Here is a 22,274-nt window from a genome sequence, read left to right as displayed (position 1 = left end):
TTTGAGGAGCTCCTTGCCCAGCTCCAGTTCCAGGGAGCCTAGCAGACTTAGGCAGTCTCCCCATTGTCTACCTCCCTCCAGAGGCAGTAGATCCAGACACTGCAGGTATAGTTAATAAATTACCTCCTGTGTGTAATAGCTATGGCAAACTGGATAAAGGTCACAGTCCTCCACAGAGTGCTCATGCAGCTTAATTACTATCTTAAAAGTAGACCCTGACTTTTATTTTTTTATTTATTTTTTTGAGACAGAATCTCACTCTGTCACCCAGGCTGGAGTGCAGTGGCATGATGTCAGCTCACTGTAACCTTTGCAACCTGAGTTCAAGCGATTCTCCTGCCTCAGCCTCCCGAGTAGCTGGAATTACAGGCACGTGCCACCATGCCCAACTAATTTTTTTGTATTCTTAGTAGAGACGGGGTTTTGCCATGTTGGCCATGGTGGGCTCGAACTCCCGACCTCAAGTGATCCACCTGCCTCGGCCTCCCAAAGTGCAGGGATTACAGGCATGAGCCACTGCGCCCGGCCAGCCCTGACTTTTGAGAATCCATATTCATTCATTTATCCAATAAATACTCATTGAGTTCCTATTATGTTCCAGGCACTGTGGGGGCTACGTCATAGAAAAAAAATAAACAGAAAAATAATGAAGTCAAGTATAAATAACTAGACATCAGCGGTTTAAGGGCAAAACGCAGATCAGCAAGTATTTTTGAGCAACTTAATATAAATGCTATTTCAAGATATAATTTGAATGGCCCCAATCACCAATGAATTACACTGCTACAGTGTAAGAGCCATTTGGATGCAAGTTCAGTTGTGGGTGACAGATAAGAACGCCTCAGTTATGTAATTTTGGTTGGAGGCCAGTCATCATTCAGTTTAAGCATCTATCCCCAATGACAGGATATGAGGAACAGCCGAATCAAGAAAATGCGAATCTGTTGTGCAGATCTGGATAACGGGAGTTCCACTCGGGTCTGACAAATGTTGAAACGGCACTAATGTGATTTTCAAGCTTCGAAAATAACCCACAAAAGACTATATGACCAGGGGGCGGGGAGGGGGAACATGGAGGGAATCAGATTTAATTTAAAAATCCTAAGTCAGGAAATGAAGAAAGTTAATAGTAATTTACCCACCTTGCATATTTGTAGCATTCAAAATACTGAATTTCCTGGCAAAGCGTGAGAAGCAGAGGAGTCCTTGGGTCTGGGAGTATCATTCGTTACTTCCCCTCTTCCACCCAATGACAGGAGCAGGTCTGCCATCCTTTTAACAGTTGAGGAAACTGAGGCTCACGGATTACTTAGGGCCATGCTGCAAGGAAGCGGTCTAGCAGGATTTTGAACTCCAGTGTGCTGCCTTTCAAGCTTCTCCACTTTTACAAGTGAACAGGTTTGTTGTTGTGTTTGTTGTTTTTGAGACTCAGTCTCACTCTGCCACCTAGGCTGGACTGACTGCAGTGGTGAGATCTCGGCTCACTGCAACCTCTGCCGCCCAGGTTCAAGCAAGTCTCCTGCCTCAGCCTCCCAAGTAGCTGAAATTACAGGTGCCTGCCATCATGCCTGGCTAAAATTTTGGTATTTTTAGTAGAGACGGGATTTCACCATGTTGCCCAAGCTGGTCTCGAACTCCTGGGCGCAAGCAATCCTCCCACCTCAGCCTCCCTAAGTGGTGAGATTACAGGCATGAACCACCACGCCTGGGCACACACGAACAGCTTTAACAACCCACATTTTCTACATTCCTTTATCATTCATTATAAAATTTAAACTTTAATGCTATGTTCAAGCACCCTGGAGCATTTGACATTTAGACTGTTTTCATTCAGTCTCAGGAGTAGCTCATCTGCAGGATGTCAACGATGAAATATGAGTTGGCACAAGGATGCCTCATTAATCTCTAATAAAATTAGAAATTTATCTGGTTCTTTCAAAGCATGTTATCACTGCTTAGAGGCTGGAAACTGTGTCTAGCCCCCTTGTTACAAAATTATTTATGGGCAAATATTAGATACGCAACCTTCATGTAAAATCTTAATTACTGCCTTTTTAGCTGATTTCTGTGCCCTCTGAAAGAGAATAAATTAGAAGAATAATGGCCAAGTAAATTAGAATAAAGGTTGCACAATGGAATATACATGCACCAAGGTCTAGAAATGAATCCCCAGCTACAGATCCACTGTGTCATTTCTCCTTATTCATTCGTATTTCAGAGGAGTGAAAAAACAGATACAAGGGGAAGAAAAATAAAAACAACTTCAGTTCATCATTATGGCTCCTCTAGGACAGGGCCACGTCTTCTTGTGCCCTCTGTGTGCCCTGGGGTCTGGCCTCATGATCAGCACACAGCAGGGCTTAATGAATGTTTGTTAAACAGAACTCAACATGGTCGACTCATCCTGCTTCACCCTGCTTGCAGGGACGCTTTTTTTTTTTTTTCGATGGCGTCTCGCTCTGTTGCCCAGGCTGGAGTGCAGTAGCATGATCTTGGCTCACTGCAACTTCTGCCTCCCAGATTCAAGCTATTCTTCTGCCTCAGCCTCCCAAGTAGCTGTGACTACAGGCACGTGCCACCACGCCCGGCTAATTTTTGTATTTTTAGTAGAGATGGGGGTTTCACCATGTTGGCCAGGCTGGTCTTGAACTCCTGACCTTGTGATCCACGTGCCTCAGCCTCCCAAAGGGCTGGCATTACAGGCGTGAGCCACTGCACCCAGCCAGATATTATTTACATATATGAAAACAAAGATTATTCCACTGTGCTCATTTCACTGTTTGATCATCACATTCCATCCTTTGTTCAATCGAATAAAAGGCACAGTGCGCTGAACATACTTTGGTCAACAGCAAGATAGGAAAAAGTGATACAATTGCTGAGATGTGACTCGTGAGGTGCTCTTCCTCATTTAGCAGCAGAACAGAAGGCAGAGAGACAAAGCCATCTGACAATGGTATGGCCAAGCTAAGGGTCTGCTCTGGGACCACTCTTCAACCCAGCCTCACTCCCCTTCCACTCAGCCACACCTTGCACCTGTTTAACACCACAGGATACCTACCAACTGTATCACACCACAATGTGATACAATTTCTGATGATTATCATAGCAGTAGTCAAAACACAGATGATGGGGAAGGTCAGTTATGAGTAGTGGACAAGAATTAAATTGTCAGGAAAAGCCAAGTGGGCAAATGAAAAACAGATACAAATTAGAAGCAGTTTAAATTTGATAACCAAAGGCAAGTAAGCAGTCTGTTCTTCAGAAAATAGCTATGAATGAAAAAAAACCAGTATCTCTGGGAGTTATTTTGAGGACAGCCTCCAACTCTCATTTACTGGGAGGGATGGAAACCCAGGCTTCAGGATCATCTGGGCCTAGGTTGGAGATGTGTGCTGTTTGTTGCTTACTAGGTGACCTTGAGTAATGCTCAACTTCTCTGCGTCCCAGGGCCATCCTTGGTAAAAGGGAGGTGATGAAAAAGAGGACCTGGTTCAGAAGGTTATTGTAAGTGTGAAACAAAGTGGTGCATAGGAAGCATTTGACCAGTGTTGATGAACGACGGGCAATAAATCAATGAGAGGGCTCCTCTGACTTTTTTTTTTTTTTTTTTTTTGAAACAGGGTCTCGTGCTGTCACCCAAGCTGGAGTGCAGTGGCGCCATCATGGCTCACTGCAGACTCAACTTCCAGGGTTCAAGTGATTCTCCCACCTCAGCCTCCCAAGTAACTGGAACCACAGGCATGTGCCACCATGCCCAGCTAATTTTCGTATGTTTTGTAGAGATGGGGTTTTGCCACGTTTCCCAGGGTGGTCTCAAACTCCTAAGCTCCAGGGATCCACCCACCTCAGCCTCCCAAGGTGCTGGGATTATAGGCATGAGCCACCACACCAGGCCTTCTCTGACTTTTGATACAATTTCTGATGATTATCATAGCAGCAGTCAAACCACAGGTGACAAGAGAGCAATTGCCTGGATTTAATCATCAGCACCTGAATCACTGACTTTATTTTACCAGCTTTTTTGTTTACAGTTCTCATCAGCAGAGTGCCCTCTCTTGCTAGTGAAAATAAGGGATCTGATTGTGGTCTTCCCAGGTTCAAATATGACAACCATGTCTGTAGTAGCACATCAGGAGAAAGAGTGGGGACTGAGGTCCCCAGATTTGAATTCACCAGGCCTACGTGTCAAAACTAGGATTTCCAACAAAGCAATGAGGAAAACCTTACAACTGTGTCTTTGTTGGGTGAGAGATGTGAAGCCCCCACCCCCAGTTCCACCCACAAGGGCTACATAATGGCCGAATTGCATTTAAAAGAGGAGGGAAAACTGCATGCTGGGCTTGGCCTTGCTGAGTGGGCCATGCAAGCTGAGAGCCACAGCTGAACTGTTCAGGATCCAGGAGGGGTCTGCAGAGTGAGCATGGGGAGGGGGTTCCTGGAGGGTCAGAAATGCTTCTAGAGAGGATTAATTAAGTACTGCTTGATAAGTGCCAACAAAGGTGGGGGTCCTCTTCCCCATCTTCCCATGAGAGGACCCACAAAATAACCTTCCTTGCAAGATCACTGTGGAATTGGGTGGTTTTTCTGGGAACTGGGACCAAGTCCTGAGTCAGGACTCCACATGGCCCAGGAACAAGAGTGAAGTCACTCAGGTAGCGGGTATAACCCACCCTATCTGGGAAGTACCTGTACCACTGTATCACTGAGATAAATAAGTTAACATGCATTGAGTTCTTCCTAGGTTCCAGGGACTAGGTAAAGTGCCTAAGCACTTTACATGAGCTACCTCATTTCATCAGCATGATAATCCCATGAGCAGGTGCTATGATCAGCCTCATTTTACATGGAAGGAAGTGATAATGGCTCAGAAAGATGAAATGACTTGTCTTGGGCTGTGCTGCCAGTTGGGATGGAGGTGGACTTGCTCTTAACTGCTAAGCTATAAATCAAGGCCCAATTTACTAATTACTTGTATAATTAATATATGAGGTGGGGGGTCAGGCTGTGCCATTGGACCCCAATTGCTCTCCCCTATCAACTAAACTCATGAAATAGATGCATATCTTCTTTCCTCACCCCTCCAGGGAATTTCTCCAGGGATGAGTCCAATAGAACAGCCTTCCCAGATAGAAGGAAGCTGGGTTTTGGTCAAGGACATAGTAATAGTGATACTCCCTGGTATATAATCATGCACTCACTTATTTAACATTTATCAAGGGCCAACTCTATGTTCACCATGTGCTAGGCATTGGGTAGCATTGACTAGAGATATAAAAATAAATCAGAGAATCTGTCCTCAAGGAACTTAAAATATGGGGGGGGAGACAGACATGCATAAAATTAAGTATATGTGGGCTAAGAATGTCTTAATTAAGGATGTCTTAATTTGCCATAAAATGAGGAACAGATGAAATACTCTGAAATCTGAGAGCTGGGATCAATTACTTCTAGTTTGAGCCCAGCAGGGAACTGGAAGCTTGAGAGAGAAGTTATGGAGCTGAGTTTAGAAAAACAAGTAGAAGTTAAATATGCACAGAAGAGGAGCTCAGGGATTTTTTTCTAAAAAAAGCAGGAGCAGATGCACAGAGGCCGTGAGGTGGGGGCTGGTGCAGCGAACTCCGAGTGGTTCTGCTTGGGTGGAGGGTACCATCGGGAAGGGGAGCACTGCGGGGGAGGGATGGAGGGAGGAAGGAAGGAAGGAACCAATGAACAAATGAAGAGCCTTGAAGGCTAGGCTGAGGGCTAGTGACTTCATTATGTGGATCCACTGTTGTCAAATGGTGAACCACAGCCCAGAGGTGTATCCCAAATTCTTCCCTTCCTGAGCGTACTACCCAAATTCTGATCAATGTCTCATCATCCATTTCTGCCTCAAGTAAAGACACAAATGTCATGGTGAGCCCTGTCAAAGGAATGTTATGCTGAGCGGATTAAGTGGCAGGCAATTAGGGGGAGGTATAATATGGAGTGATTAAGAGGCAAGTGGGGCAGGATACTGTCAAGGCATTGCTGAGGAAAAATCAAGTATTTGCTAGAACAGAGGAAAACCTTATCTCCTCAGTATATGGCAGTACCAACATGGCAGTAGGCAGTTCTTCTCAGATGGGGACCCTGTGCTGAAGGGCAACTACTTTGGTGGTATCATTAACTATGGATAATTTTATAGACCTCAGGATGTGTCAAACTGATTGAGGTTTACACTGTAATTACTGCCAACATTTTTAGTATCTTTTTTTTTTCTTTTTGAGACAGGGTCTTGCTCTGTTTCCAGGTTAGGGTGCAGTGGCATGATCATGGCACACTGCAGCCTCAACCTCCAGGGCTCAGCTGATCCTCCCACTTCAGCCCCCTGAGCAGCTGGGACTGCAGGTATGCACCACCATCCCTGGCTAATTTCTTTTTTTTTTTTTTTTGTAAATATTGGGTCTCACTTTGTTGCCCAGGCTGGTCTCGAACTCCTGGGCTCAGACAATTCTTCTGCCTTGGCCTCCCAAAGTGCTGGGATTATGGGCATGAGTCACTGTGCCCGGTCTTTAGTATTATTTTGAATCATTTAATCTGGATTTGAGTCCTAACTCTGCCATTCACTCTTGATCATTTTTCAGGCCTGTGTCCCTCCACTTTCTCCTCTGCAAAGTGCAGATAACAATAATAGAAAGAAGCTCACATGGCTGGGGAGGGCAATTGCAATAATGGAAGATACAGCATTCAGCAAAGTGCCTGGCACACAGCAAGTGCCTGGTCAATAATAAATGCTGTAATTTTACTCTCTTCATCTGGATCATCCAAAATTCTAGAATTCAAAACAGTGCAGGGAACACATACACCCAAAGTATCCTGTGAACTACGGAAAAGAGGGCGTCTCTAAGGGTATCCACGTGGGGGGAGGCCAGCACTGGAATTCGGTTTGTACCAAGTTTACTGAGTTTTTGCCTAGTATCTACTAAAAAAAAAAAAAAAAAAAAAAATTAGCCAGGCGTGGGGGCGCATACCTGTAGTCTCAGCAGCTCAGGAAGCTGAGGTGGGAGGATCAACTGAGCCCTGGAGGTTGAGGCTGCAGTGTGCCATGATTACGCCACTGCACCCTAGCCTGAAAACAGAGCAAGACCCTGTCTCAAAAATACTAAACTAAAACTTCCCTGCAGAGAAGCTGATTCTCTGCAGTGCAATGTTAACTGTCATTTACTGAGCACTTACTGTTTTCCAAGACTCTCTGCAAGCAGTTTACATTCATGACAGTTGGCATGGAGTAGAGAGATGCCAGGGGGAACAATCAATCCAGAGTCAAGTAGGAAGTAAGCAGAGTTTTGTGGGATTTTTTTTTTTTTTTTTGAGTTGGGGGTCTTGCTGTTGCCCAGGCTGGAGTGCAGTGGCGGGATCATGGATCACTGTAACCTCAAACTTCGGGCCTCAAGGGATCTTCCTGCCTCAGCCTCTTAAGTAGCTGAGACTATAAGTACGCGCCACCACACCTAGCTAATTTAAAAATAATTTTTTTTTAGAGATGGGGGTCTCACTATGTTGCCCAGTGGTCTTGAACTCCTGGCATCAAGTAATCCTCCCACCTTAGCTTCCCAAAGTGTGGGATTATAGGCATGAGCCACTGTGCCTGGCCAAGGAGAGCTTTAATCAGTGCATGTAATAAACAGAAGCTGAAGACCCAAGAAACCTGGTGGATGCCAAACTGCACAGGAGAAGGGCAGGCAGGAGGCCAGGCAAGGCGGAAAAGCTCTCCAGAGTCCAAGTGGCCAGACAGATGGTAGCGCATGTATGTGCACAACTAGATGGTGTGGCTGGAATGGGGTAAGTGACACCAAACACAGGCTTTCCCTCCCAAAGAGGTCATCTGGAGAACAACTTGATGGTACCAAGATAATGAGCTATCATCTGATAATAATGATTGAGAATCTTAAAATAAAGAAATCCTGCCAAATAACTGACCTCAAAACATTTTTCTTTCTTCGCTTGGTGAAGCAGGCTAGCCATTCCGGGAAGCAGAACAGGAAAGATGAAAGTTTCCAAATATTCTTTGGGAGAACCTAGAACAAACAAACAAAAATTCCCACTGAAAATCCCCAGTGGCCCAAGCTAATCTGGGAGAAATGTTTACTTTTGAGCCAGAAAAAGGTACTGTCCATTCAATCACACGATCTTGGATGTTATATTTTGCTCCAGACTGCAGAGCTGGGCTGTATAACTAAAGTAACTTAAAATGTCCCTCTGAGCTTCTATAGTCTAGTGAAGATGTCGGAAGTATCCTACATAAGGCTGGGTCCACCAGCTTGTTATGGCCCCAAGCCAGGAACATCAAGGGGGCCAGTGTGGCCGGATGGACAAAAACAGGGGGAATGTGGTAGGAATTGGGACCAGAGAGGAATTGGGAGTGAGAGTATAATGGGTAAGGTCTTATGATCACAGTAATAAAGGCAGTCGTTAGCCAAGGCCCAAGGCATGCAGAACGCAGAACAAACCAGTATGAGAGGGTCTGGTACTACTGAGGGCCCAAGGAACTATGACTCAGATCTGCAGTCTACACCTCTGGCTTCCACACACAAAGCAGGGTAGCATGATGATGTTTTCTTCTACTTTTTACTTTTTTTTTTGAGACAGAGTCTCACTCTGTGGCCCAGGCTGGAGTGCAGTGGTGCGATCATAGCTTACTGCATCCTAGATCTCTCAGGCTCAAGCAATCTTCCCACCTTAGCCTCCCAAGTAGCTGGGACTGCAAGTACCTGCCACCATGCACAGCTAATTTTTTTTTTTTCTCGCTCTGTTGCCCAGGGTAGAATGCAGTGGCTCAATCTCAGCTCTCTGCAACCTCCGCTTCCCAAGTGCGATTGATTCTCCTGCCTCAACCTCCCAAGTAGCTAGGGTTACAGGTGTGCACCACCAAACCTGGCAATTTTTTTTTTTTTTGAGATGGAGTCTCACTCTGTTGCCCAGGCTGGAGTGCAGTGGCATGATCTCAGCTCACTGCAACCTCCACCTCCCAGGTTCAAGTGATTCTCCTGCCACCACGCCCGGCTAATTTTTTTATTTTTAGTAGAGACAGGGTTTCACCATGTTGGCCAGGCTGGTCTCAAATTCCTGACCTCAAGAGATCCTCTCGCCTCAGCCTCCCAAAGTGCTGGGATTATAGGCATGAGCCACCGCATCTGGTCATAATTTTTTTTTTTTAATTTTTTGTAGACATGTAGAGATGGGGTCTCCCTGGGTTCAAGTAATTCTCCTGCCTTGGTCTCTCAAAGTGCTGATACTACAGGCACGAGCCATCACAGCCGGCTACATTTATTTACTGCTCTCTTTTCCTACTTTTTATTGAATGTAAAATCAAAGTACACTTTTTGTTACTTATTATCTTAATTACATTTTTAACCTTAAAGATAAATCGTGAAATAAAGGACATTCTCTTAAAAATAAAACAAAAACACATTCTTTCTTATGTATGTGGTCTCCCTGAAGTCTATCTGTCCGCCTCCATACCCACCCTGTGGTTCTGCAATGTTAAAAGCCCCAAATTAGAAAAGATGGCATCTCTCTTACTCACATGTTTTTGGGTTGACTGTTTCCGATTTATCTTGAGGACAGGGTGTATGTGAGATCATGGTGAAATGGGAAACCGGAAAATAGTGCTCTGCACTGAAGCCATGAAAAAGCATTTCCTCTACTGGCGCAACCTGGAAGCAGACAGGGGAGGGGAGGCAATTCATTCAAACAGCTTAAATAATTGTATTTTCTTGTATAACCTTATGAAGGAATAAAATTCTACATCAGACTTTAAGGTTCAAGGGGTACACTGAGCACAGATCTTTGTCTCCCTTCCCTCCTGAGACACCTATAAATGACAAGGCATAACCTGTGATAGAGAAAAGGAGGACCATCTGCGGATGAGAGATTGGTAAACATATCCAAAACACCAGGGATGAAGCCTCACTCAAGAAGCAAGAAGCTCACACCTGTAATCCCAGCACTTTGGGAGGCTGAGACAGGAGGATCACCTGAGGTCAGGAGTTCAAAACCAGCCTGGCCAACATGGTGAAACCCCGTTTCTACTAAAAATACAAAAAAGTAGCCAGGCGTGGTGGCGGGCGCCTGTAATCCCAGCTACTTGGAAGGCTGAGAGGGGAGAACTGCTTGAACTCAGGAGATGGAGGCTGCAGTGAACTGAGATCGCACCATTGCACCCCAGACCGGGCAACAAGAGTGAAAGTCCATCTCAAAAAAAAAAAAAAAGCAGCAGCAGCAGCAAGAGTGGAAGTAACAGTCACAGGAGGAGGCTGCCCCAGAAAATAGACGTCCACCTTCCCATCAGATCCCAAAGGGACTAAACACTCAAGTTGACAGGCACTGTACAGGGTGGGAACAAGAATGGAATGACACACGACGAGGCTGGGTGGAAATCCGGCTGGGCTAACTTGGCCTGCTGCCCACACTCCCCTCAGGCTTCTTTCTGTTCCCTCAATATCATAAAGCTGTGTTCACACCAGTTGGATCTCCAGCTCGCCCTCCTCTCCAGGAACTCTTCTGTAAACCAATGAAACTACCTGAAAAGGAGTAGAACACTTAGAACCACTTAGGGCACCAAGATGGTAGGAAAAGAAAAAAAAAAAATCGGGCTGGGCGTGGTGGCTCATGCCTGCGATTCCAGCACTTTGGAAGGCCAAGGAGGGCAGATGGCTTCAGCCTAGGAGTTCGAGACCAGCCTGGGCAACATAGTGAGACCTCATCTCTACTAAAATTAAAAAATAATTAGCTGGCAGTGGTGGCATACAGCTGTAGTTCCAGCACTTTGGCAGGAAGAGGCGGGAAGATCGCTGGAGCCGGGCAAGTGCGCTACTGCACTCCAGCCTGATGACAGAGTGAGACCCTGTCTCAAAAACAAAGAAAAAAAATTGATTTAGAGACCCCCCCGCCACTGCCGCCCAATCCCAAAATACCGACTTTCTGCCTGTTCACTCTGAAGAACAGTCGGCCAGTGGACAACCACCCTTCATGAGCACTCAGTCAGCGTTTTGCTACTCATAGAAGAGACCCATCCAGAAAACAAACCCACATGTACAGCAGCAGGGGAAAACCACACCAGCCATGATACTGTGATGGTTAATTTTCAGTGTCAACTTGACTGGAGTAAGGGATACCTAGAAAACTAACAGAGCATTATGTCTGGGTATGTCTGCAAGCGTTTTCTGGAAGAAACTGGTGTATACGCTGGTGGATTGAGAGATCTATCCTCAATGTGGGCAGGCACCATTGGATTGGCTGAGGGCCTGGAAGGAACAAAAAGTTGAGAAAGGCTGAATTCTTGCTCTCTTCTGGAGCCAGGACGCCCTTCTTCCGCCCTTGTACCTCAGAACTCCAGGTCCTCTGGCTTTTAGACTCCAGGGTTCTCATCAGTGGTCCCTGGGGGCTCTCAGAGGCTAATTAAGTCCAACTAGATTTCCATGTAACCCTGTCATACATCATAAACAGAGGCCCTCAGACTGGTAGTTACACTGTTGTTTCTTCCTGGCTCTGAGGCTTCTGGATTTGGACTGAGTCACTCTACCAGCTTCCCTGGTTCTCCAGCTCGCAGACAGCCTAATGTGGGACTTCTCAGCCTCCATAATCATGTGGGCCAATTACCCCAGTAAATCCCCTCTCATATACGTATCTCTCTATATAGCCTACTGATTCTGTCTCTCTGGAGAACCCTAATATACCAGCTATATAGAAAAATCCACTCAGGACCATTGTACATTTTAAATAAACAATCAAATCTCTTTATACAGGTCAAGAAGATCATAGCACAAAAGACAAAGACCAACATCTATTGTCAGAACAGCTGACCCTGGAAGAAGCACAGAGAATTCAGGGAAGAGAACTGTGATTTGTATCAGCAGAGAAATCTGAAAAAGAATTGCATCCATAAAGCAAAAACAGGATGTTAGGAGAAAAAGAACAATCACAGAATAAAGTTTTTAGACACAATGTCTCTGTCACAGGCAGCTGCAGTGATGGAAGTTACTAGAAGTCGAGAAACAGGTTTTGATTCCATCCGTGTTACCATGCTCAAGTCCCTTCATCTCTCAGAGCCTTGCTTTTTAAAAAATTCAAACTCCATCAAGCTCCTATCTAATTCCAACGTAGACTTCATGAGGGCCTCTCTTCCTGGCTGCCCTGTCATTAGCCCTCTCTCCTTAGCACAGTCTTCATCTTGTCTACCCTGGCACGCAGAGAAACTTGGTCTATCTGCAACTGCCCCTCACATGGACATGGTGTTAGATCCACTGCAAAGGCTTTTCTCATCCAGGATCTCATGTGAGCACCACAGAAGCCCTGTTAGTTAGTCAAGGATTATCTGTCCCATTTAATAAATACAGAAATCTGGCTGGGCGCAGTGGCTCACGGCTGTAATCTCAACACTTTGGGAGCCCGAGGCAGGCAGATCACTTGAAGTCAGGAGTTTGAGACCAGCCTGGACAACATGGTGAAACTCCATCTCAACAAAAAAATCCCGGGCATGGTGGCGGGTGCCTGTAGTCCCAGCTACTAAGGTTGCAGTGAGCTGAGTTTGTGCCACTGCACTCCAACCTGGGCGACAGGGCAAGAGCCTGTCTCAAAAATAGATTAGATAGATAGATAGATAAGATAGATAGATAGACAGACAGACAGACAGATAGATAGATAGACAGACAGACAGATAGACAGACAAACAGATAGACAGATAGATGCTGAAACTAACGCTCAAAGAGGTTATGTGATGCCCTCTAAGTCACACTGTTAGTATTAGAGCTGGGGTTAGCCCCAAGTTTCTGGTTCTCGCTCCAATGCTTTCCCTTTTCCACCTCCTGAACTCAGTGACACTGTGTGACATTCACAGGCCATCAGTGCTATTCTCATTTAAGAGCTTCTTGCTTAGGTTGAGGCCTGGGTAATACTTACAGTAATCACAGGTTCCTGTTTGACTTTATATCCTTCTGGAAAGGGAGGCTGCTCAGCTTCATACTCTAAAGGAAAGGGGAAAAAAAATCCTCAATTCCATACCTCACTGCAGTTTCTGATGTAATTTCCTTTTCTCTGAATAAAACATTCTTAAATTTTATTTTGGCTGGTGGTGTACAGAAATGAAAAAACAACTGGCCGTAACAGGTTAACATTTAATGTAATTTAAAATTAACATTTAATGGTACTTAAAATCAGCAAGAGGCTGGGTATGGTGGCTCACACCTGTAATCCCAGCACTTTGGGAGGCTGAGGTGGGTGGATCACAAGGTCAGGAGATCGAGACCATCCTGGCGAACACGGTGAAACCCCGTCTGTACTGAAAATACAAAAAAACTAGCAGGGCGTGGTGGCAGGCGCCTGTAGTCCCAGCTTCTAGGGAGGCTGAGGCAGGAGAATGGCGTTAACCCAGGAGGCGGTGGAGCTTGCAGTGAGCGGAGATCACGCCACTGTACTCCAGCCCGGGCGACAGAACGAGACTCCGTCTCAAAAAAAAAAAAAAAAAAAAAGGCTTTATATAAGAGTCTGAGACCCTTTTTCTTAGAGGACACAACTTCAGATTTTGCCAACATGATAGAAACTATTAGGAATTAAGGGAGGAAGAGAACACAGAGGTTGGTTAAGGGAAGACACTGAGAGCACATGCAGAAGAGAGGCTAACGGCCGGGCACGGTGGCTCACGTCTGTAATCCCAGCATTTTAGGAGGCCGAGGAGGGTGGATCACTAGGTCAGGAGTTCGAGATCAGCCTAACCAACATGGTGAAACCCCATCTCTACTAAAAATACAAAAATTAGCCAGGCGCGGTGGCTCACGCCTATAATCCCAGCACTTTGGGAGGCTAAGGCAGGTGAATCACTTGAGGCCAGGAGTTCGAGACCAGTCTGACCAACACGGTGAAACCCAGTCTCTATTAAAAATATAAAAATTAGCTGGACGTGGTGGTGTGCGCCTGTAATCCCAGCTACCTGGGAGGCTGAGGCAGAAGAATTGCTTGAACCCAGGAGGTGGCAGTGAGCTGAGCTTGCACCACTGCACTCCAGTCTGAACAACAGGGTGAGACTCTGTCTCAAAAAAAAAAAAAAAATTAGCCAGGTGTGGTGCTGGGTACCTGTAATCCCAGCTATTCAGGAGGCTGAGGCAGGAGAATCACTTGAACCCTGGAGGCAGAGGTTTCAGTGAGCGACAGAGCGAGACTTTGTTTCAAAAAAAAAAAAAAAAAAACAGTCCACATAAGTTCTACAGGGTTGCAACAACTATGACTAACAGAGGAACAGAAAATGCTCATGGCCAGTATTAGTTACATCCCTAAAGCAAAGACTGATAAAAATATTTCTGGAAAGGTCAATGTTGTCAAGGCAATTGTACAGTCACTTACAGTCATGAGGAAAAATTAATTTGTGGGCAAGATGGTATTGAGGGCATACAGTCATATGGACACAAGTTTTATATCATTACCTAGTTACTTATCAGATAGTACAGTATTTCCTCCACTTCTCAACATATATATATATTTTTTAACTCCTAAGCATCAGGCTGGAGACAAGAATGTCAGGTTGCAGGTTAAAAGCAATTTATTTCTCAATACCAACTATATTTGTTTTCTATTATTGTGTAACAAATTAGCACAAATCATTGACATAAAGGAACGCACATTTATTATCTCACAATTCCCTTTATCAGGAGTCCAAGAATGGATCAGGGTTTTATCAGGCTGAATTCAAGGTATCAGCCAAAGCTGTGATCTCTGAGGGCTGGGATACTTTTCCAAGCTCATTGGTTGTTCATAGAATTTCGGTTTTGATAGAATTTTAGTTTCTTGGCCGGGCATGGTGGCTCAGACCTGTAATCCCAGCACTTTGGGAGGCCAAGGTGGGTGGATCACTTGAGGCCAGGAGTTTGAGACCAGAATGGTCAACATGGTGAAACCCCATCTCTACTAAAAATACAAAAATTAGCTGGATGTGATGACTGGCACCTGTAATCCCAGCTATTTGAGAGGCTGAGGCACAAGAATCACTTGAACCCGGGTGGTGGAGGTTGCAGTGAGCCAAGATCTCACCATTGCACTCCAATCTGGGTGACAGAGTGAGACTCCATTTCAAAAAAATAAAAAAGAATTTTAGTTTCTTGTGGTTGAGGTCTGAGGTCCTTGCTATCTTGTGGTTGTCAGCTGGGGACCCTCTCAGCTCTTAGAAGGCACTCTCAGGTTCTTGCCATGGGTGATGCACAACTTGGTTGCCGCTACTTCAAGGGCAGCAGGAGAATCTCTTCTGCTTGAATCTGACTTCTGACTTCTTTTAAAGGCTCACCTGATTAGGTCAGGCCCAGCTACAATAATCTCCCTATATTAAAGTCAGTTGATTAAAAGCTTTAACCATATCTGGAAAATCTGAGAGCCACACCTAGGTTAGCGTTTGATTGAATAACTGAGGTGTGTTCACAAGGTGGCAAGAAACTTGGGGGCTATCTTAGAATTCTGCCTACCATACCAGCCCCAGCTCTACCATTTTTTTTCCTCTCCAGCAATCATGTAAATTCACCCTTCTTCCCCAGCTGCCTTGGGAACCACTGATATAGTGTGAAACTGTTTATTTGGGCTTAAAATGTGTACATTTATACTTCTGTCTGATTACAAAAGCAAGACATACTTATTGAAAGAAAATTTCAAATAACACAGGGATGTCTTATGTAGAGGGTAAAAGTCACACTTAGTCCTATTGCAATCCTAAAACCATTGTTAGATATGGCATAGATCCAACCAAATCTTTTTTTTTTTTTTTTTTGGCGGGGGGGTGGGGGCGGCGACAAAGTGTCGCTCTGTTGCCCAGGCTGGAGTGCAGTGGCGCAATCTTGGCTCACTGCAACCTCTGCTTCCTGGGTTCAAGCAATTCTCCTGCCTCAGTTTCCTGAGTAGCTGGGACTACAGGCACATTCTGCCATGCCAGACAAATTTTTAGTATTTTAGTAGAGATGGGGTTTCACCGGGTTGCCCAGGCTGGTCTTGAACTCCTGAGCTCAGGCAATCTGCCCGCCTTGGCCTCCCAGTGGTAGGATTCCAATGTATTTACTAATATATGTATATAATACACAATACATTTGTTTACTTTCAATTTCCCAGGCTAGGTCAAATTGCCCATGCATAGAACCACATAATACTGTGTCCTTTTTCTTCACAACTCATATTAGTTTGTGCCTTATTTGAAATTTATAAAAATTAGTGACTATCTTGTTTTTTTTCTTTTTTTTTTTTTTCTAGACTGAGTCTTGCTCTGTTGCCCAGGCTGGAGTGCAGTGGCATGATCTCCGCTTACTGCAACCTCCGCCTCCCAGCTTTAAGCAATTCTCCTGCCTCAGCCTCCCAAGTAGCTGGGATTACAGGCACCCACCATCATGCCCGGCTAATTTTTGTATTTTTGTAGAGATGGGGTTTCACCATGTTGGCCAGGCTGGTCTCAAACTCGTGACCTCAACTCATCTGCCCACCTTGGCCTCCCAAAGTGCTGGAATTACAGGCTTCAGCCACCACGCCTGGCATTAATGACTACCTTTTCTAATAGATTATATGTTTTGTGAGGGAGCACCGGGATCTGTTCTCTCACCATCACTTCCCCACAGAATACTGGCTGAATGAATGAATGAATGGATGAACAGAACCAACCATATCGTAAGTTACTTTTGATGCCTTATTCATTCACTTATATTTATTGCAAGCCCATTACCTGCTATGAACCATTCTATGTGTTAAATATGAGGCTCCTTTCAATGTTGCTACATACATGATGTACCACATTTATTTAACCATTATACTCTTAATGGGCATTTGGGTTGTTTCCATTATTTTATTATTATAAACAATGTTTCAATGAACATCTTTATACAAATATCATTGATCTGCAAAGAGGTGTTTTGGTAGGATCCTTAGATGTGGAATTTTTTCTGCCAAAGGAAAAAATAATTTAAAATTTGGGCCAAATTGCCAAACTTTTCTCCAAAAAGTTTATAGTCACTTGTACTCCCAATAGTGACACTGCCTGTTTCTCTAGAGTATAATCAATCTTATACATTAAAAATTTTTCAACACCTGTAAAAGAAAAAAAATGGGATTTTATTTTTATTTGCATTTCTTTAATACTTGCTATCATATTTTTTCCAGTGAAATCTCTCAGGAGTTCACTTAAATTTGATGGAAAAAATACAAATTTCTTCATCATATGATCACAAAAGACATATAGTTGAAATGATTATGTAGAAGTATGAAGTATGGGAAAATACTTTAGCTTCAAGACAATCTGATGTGTTACTTAAAACCTCTGTAATGTTTAAGAGAATCTAACATATTTGAGAATATCAGTTTTCCCTGTGGTTTCAATCTGAAATATGATTACAGACTGATGCTTTTACATTGAAAGGCATAAAAGAATTTAACTTTGTAGAGTACTGGACTATTTAAAACAACTTGATTTACCATAGTTTAATTAATTCAATTTCCAAGAGTTGTTTTGGTGCTTAGAAGAGTGTGCTTATCTGCTCTGTTCTGCATTAGAAATGCTTAAGAAAATCAGGGGCCCAGGCATGGATTACAGGCTCACACCTGTAATCCTAACACTTTGGGAAGCCAAGGTGGGCAGATTGTTGGAGCCTAGGAGTTCAAGACCAGCCTGGGCAACATAGCGAAACCCTGTCTCTACAACAAATATAAAAATTAGCTGGGTTTGGTGGCACACGCCTGTAATCCCAGCTACTTGGGAGGCTTAGGTGGGAGGATCATCTGAGCCTGGGAGTTGAGGCTGTAGTAAGCCACAGTCACACCATTGCACTCCAGCCTGGGCAACAGCCTGTCTCAAAAAAATAAAAATTAAAAAAAAATTTTTTTAAGTCAGTTATATTAAATGTACAAATGTTTACAATCTTTCAATCACCAAAGCTTATAAATGGCATTAGGGCAATTTAATGTTATATGCATATTAAATGAACATTATGAACAAGTGAAAGTGGTTGTTCGTTTTATGCAACAAAGGCAACATTTTAGGAGAGGCAGAGCAGAAGGAGCCTGGAAACTTGTTGGCAGAGTGGAGCCCTTGTACCACAAATGAACCCTCTCCCCTCAACTTCTGGGATGTGAGAATAATTAAGCATCTTTGTTTAGGCCATTATGAGTTGGGCTTTCTGCTATTTGCAGCTGAACATGTTCCTGATAGAAACAATTAAAATGTAGCACTGACTGGTGGCCGGGCGCGGTGGATCACGCCTGTAATCCCAGCACTTTGGGAGGTCGAGGCGGGCGGATCACAAGGTCAGGAGATCCAGACCATCCTGGCTAACACGGTGAAACCCCATCTCTACTAAAAATACAAAAACAAAATCGCGGCGTGGTGGCGGGCGCCTGTAGTCCTAGCTACTCAGGAGGTTGAGGCAGGAGAATGGAGTAAACCCTGGAGGCGGAGCTTGCAGTGAGCTGAGATCGCACAACTGCATTCCAGCCTGGGTGACAGAGTCAGACTCCGACTCAAACAACAACAACAAAAATGTATCATTGAACCACAGCAGCTTATTGGAAGGGGATGGAACATGAAGGTGATGCTAGGAGTGAATGAGATGAACATTTGAGAGGCATATACTATAGTGGGAGGTTGTACCAGGTTGCTGGAGAGCCAGATGAACAGGGCAGAGGAGCTTATGTTCCAGAGAGGGGATGAATGATAAACCAAGGGTTATGAGAAGTGAAAGTACTGCTGTAGAGGGCTTCAACCACAGCCTAGAGGAGCGGAAAGAAGAGGCTTTGAAATTGGCCTGAGGAATTACAGAAGGCTTTTCAGAAGAGGGCCACGTGGATTGAGTCTAGAGAGATAAATGAGAAGGCAGGGATGTTCCAGGAAGAGACAAAGCTTGTGGAAAGGCACGGAGGAATAGTATGGTGCACTGGAGGAATAGTTTTGTGTGACTCCAAGTACACAACACAACAATGGTACTGAAGTGCCATTTTAAAATCCAGAACTCAAGGACTCACCCCCAAGGAGTCTGGCCCATCAGGCCAGGAAGGGAAGCCAAGGAAAATGCATTTTTTTTTTTTTTTAAATGGAGTCTCACTCTGTTGCCCAGGCTGAAGTGCAATGGCATGATCTTGGCTTAGTGCAACCTCCTCTTCCCAGGTTCAAGTGATTCTCCTGCCTCAGCCTCTTGAGTAGCTGGAACTATAGGCACACACTGCCACAGCTGGCTATTTTTTTTTTTTTTTTTTAATTTTAGTAGAGATGGGGTTTCACCACGTTGGCCAGGCTGGTCTCGAACTCCCAAGTTCAGGCAATCCATCCCCTTCCATCTCCTGAAGTGCTAGGATTATAGGCTTGAGCCACCATGCCCAGCCAGGAAGCTGCATTTTAACATGTATCCAGGAGATTTTGATGTAGGTGCTCCCAGTCGACACTTCAAAACCATGCTGGTGTCTTGTTCCAGGGTTTGAACCTGAGAGTCAAAACAGACTTGAGTTTGAAGCCGACCCTGCCACTTACTTTGGACAAGTTTCCTAATCTTTCTAAGCCTCAATTTCCTCATCGGTTGCTATGAGGCTTAAATGAGAAGTAATGCACCTAGCATAATGCCTGGCACATAAATAGCAGCTCAATAAATGGTTGCCATTAAGATGATTTGGGTGAATGGTATGTTATGAACTAAGACAAGTAAATAGAGATGGGATGTTAAGAAGCTTAAGGGTTAAGCTGAGGAGTTTATTATGTAAGCTATGAAAATCATCAGAGGTCACAGCATGATGCGATTAAATTTGAATTTTAGAGAGGTTCCTACGATAGCCAGTGGGATGTGGTCTGGAAGGAGGCCTGCCTCAATTAAGAAGCCACAGCAGCAATCCAAGCAGGGGGTGGTAAGGGCCTGATCTAAGGCAGCAGACAAGAAGACTGGCGAGGGTGGGGAGTGGGGGCAGGGTGGGGATGGTGGGAGATATTAAACAGGTAGAATCTATAAGGACTGGCAAATGAGAGTGTGGGGCCGTGGAAAGTGAAAAGGAAGCAGGCCGGGTGCAGTAGCTCACACCTGTAATCCCAGGACTTTGGGAGGCTGAGGCAGGCGGATCACCTGAGGTCAGGAGTTCGAGACCAGCCTGGCCAACATGGTGAGACACCATCTCTACTAAACATACAAAAACTAGCCGGGCGTGGTGGCGAGTGCCTGTAATCCCAGCTACTAGGGAGGCTGAGGCAGGGGAATTGCTTGAATCCGGGAGGTGGAAGTTGCAGTGAGCAGAGATTGCACCACTGTACTCCAGCCTGGGCAACAGAGCGAGACTCTGTCTCAAGGAAAAAAAAAAAGGCTGGACTGGGCAGCTGAGTGAACAATGGTAACATTTGTGGAGATGGAGATAAGTTGTTGACGTCTAAAACAGTGCCTGCAGTCACGCCTGGCCCAGCATTGAAAACAGTTCCCAGCCCTGGTAGATACAAGTTGGCTCAATGCTTAAGAACAATTTCTTGGGAGAAATGAGGAAGAAGCTGGTCTGCCCTGGGTTGATAAGGGAATGAGAATGAAAGTGGTGTGGACAAGAGCAAGAGCAGTGTGTTCTTTCCAGAAGCTTGCTGAGAGGGGAGGAGAGACTGATAGGAGCTGGAAGAGGATATAGGGTCAAAGTGGAGGTTTCTTCCTGAGATGACAGGCCAGGGGTGTTTGGAGGAAAAAGCTAGTAGAGATGTTAAAGGCACAGCAGAGGAGGTGAGCGATAGAGCAGGATCCTGGAACAGCAAGGGGATGGTAAGCAGAGGTGGAGAGCTGGGCGGCGAGTAGCGGGCTGAGAGCTTCTTCCACGTGTACAGATGGGCGTTAGCGAACTCCCTCCCCACTCCTGACTGCCTGACTCTTCTCAGTGAATGCCTCCTATGCTAAGAGGTATCACAGAACATTTCAGGAGGTGTTAGAAACGTGGACTAGTAGAACCAGGCAATGGGAGAAGGCACTGAGAGATGCTGATTGCTGAGCAGTGCCGAGAGCCAGTTGGGGTCATCTTTCTTCAGCTGGCTCATTGGCTGCGCTGGAGGAACAAGTATTGATTCACAACTGATCCATGTCGGTATCTGGCAGGTGAAATGAAAGACCAGATTTTACAACAGCATTGGGGGCTAAGGTCAGAGAGTGCTTGATTGATTAAGTGATGAACCAATGACAGTAGTGAGGATGCTATCACAGCATATCAAAATAGGAAACTAAGGCCAGGCGTGGTGGCTCACGCCTGTAATCCCAGCACTTTGGGAAGAGGAGGGTGGCAGACTACTTGAGGTCAGGCCTGGCCAACATGGCAAAACCCCATCTCTACAAAAAATTAGCCAGGCATGGTGGCGGGCGCCTGTAATCCCAGCTACTCCGGAGGCTGAGGCAGAAGAATTGCTTGAATCTGGGGGGCAGAGGTTGCAGTGAGCTGAGATTGCGCCACTGCATCCAGCCTGGGCGACAGAGCCAGATTTCATCTCAAAAAAAAAAAAAAAGTAAACTGTTAAGCCTAACATCCTTTGACTGTCTTGATTAAAACCATGAACACAGCAAGTCACAAACTACTGTAAGATTTGATTAGAAGTGTTGGCAGGGAAGAAGTTTATTGACACACAAGTGCTTTTTCGAATACAAAACTCAGTTGTCACTGGAAAGATGAGGGCGAAAACTGAAGAATATTTACAAATATGTTATAATGGTGAGCATGCACATACATATAAAAGAGCACTAATCAGGTTGGTTAAGGTCTGTGTAAGTTATTTACCGACTTTGCATTTTGTCTTCATGAAATTGAGTTTCTGGCAGGTGTGTTTGCTATGATAATTTGTCGCTTAAATGGAGATTATCTTAATAGAATGTAGTACTTAACCTCAAAGATAGGATTACTACAAAGCCTGTTTTTTCATGTTTGTTGTGAGAAACTGAATTTCCTACATGTTATAGAAAACTGCATTTGTCAGATGTTTAAGAATTGGGTTTATCCATCTAGGTTATAATAATCATCACAGTGCCCATGTGTATAGTTTGCCAATGTTGACCTTGACCTCACTGAATTTTTTTTTTTTTTTTTTTTCAGATGGAGTCTCACTCTGTCGCCCAGGCTGGAGTCCAGTGGCACAATCTCAGGTCACTGCAACCTCCGCCTCTCAGGTTCAAGCGATTCTTCTGCCTCAGCCTCTCGAGTAGCTGGGATTACCCACCACCACGCCCGACTTATTTTTTGTTATTTTTAGTAGAGACAGTGTTTCACCATGTTGGCCAGGCTGGTCTCCAACTCCTGACCTCAGGTGATCCACC

At 44.8% G+C, this 22,274-nt stretch overlaps 1 protein-coding gene across 13 annotated transcripts in view; it reads right to left on the bottom strand.

Annotated features, from left to right (window-relative positions):
• The window catches only part of IQCK (IQ motif containing K), a 138,711-nt gene that overhangs the window by 113,922 nt on the left and 2,515 nt on the right, over window positions 1–22,274 (bottom strand). For 10 of the 13 annotated variants that reach the window (XR_012429318.1, XR_010583863.2, XR_012429319.1 and 7 more), the window contains exons 2-4: window positions 12,925–12,989; window positions 9,551–9,680; window positions 7,945–8,042 (exon numbers count right to left, since the gene is read on the bottom strand). Coding sequence is in view for 10 of the 13 variants with exons in the window: in XM_005591379.4 (XP_005591436.1) it covers window positions 7,945–8,042; window positions 9,551–9,680; window positions 12,925–12,989 (293 nt within the window). In the remaining 3 variants the exon portion in view is untranslated. Of the gene's footprint in view, window positions 1–7,318; window positions 7,476–7,944; window positions 8,043–9,550; window positions 9,681–12,924; window positions 12,990–22,274 lie in introns of those variants that run through there. The other 3 variants (XM_045381503.2, XM_074027849.1, XM_074027851.1) reach the window with 2 other exon arrangements.

This window comes from Macaca fascicularis, chromosome 20 (assembly GCF_037993035.2).
Source record: "Macaca fascicularis isolate 582-1 chromosome 20, T2T-MFA8v1.1".
In the NCBI taxonomy this organism is placed as follows: Eukaryota; Metazoa; Chordata; class Mammalia; order Primates; family Cercopithecidae; genus Macaca; species Macaca fascicularis.
Note: the sequence above shows the minus strand (reverse complement) of the source record. Positions and strands in the feature narration are given on the sequence as shown.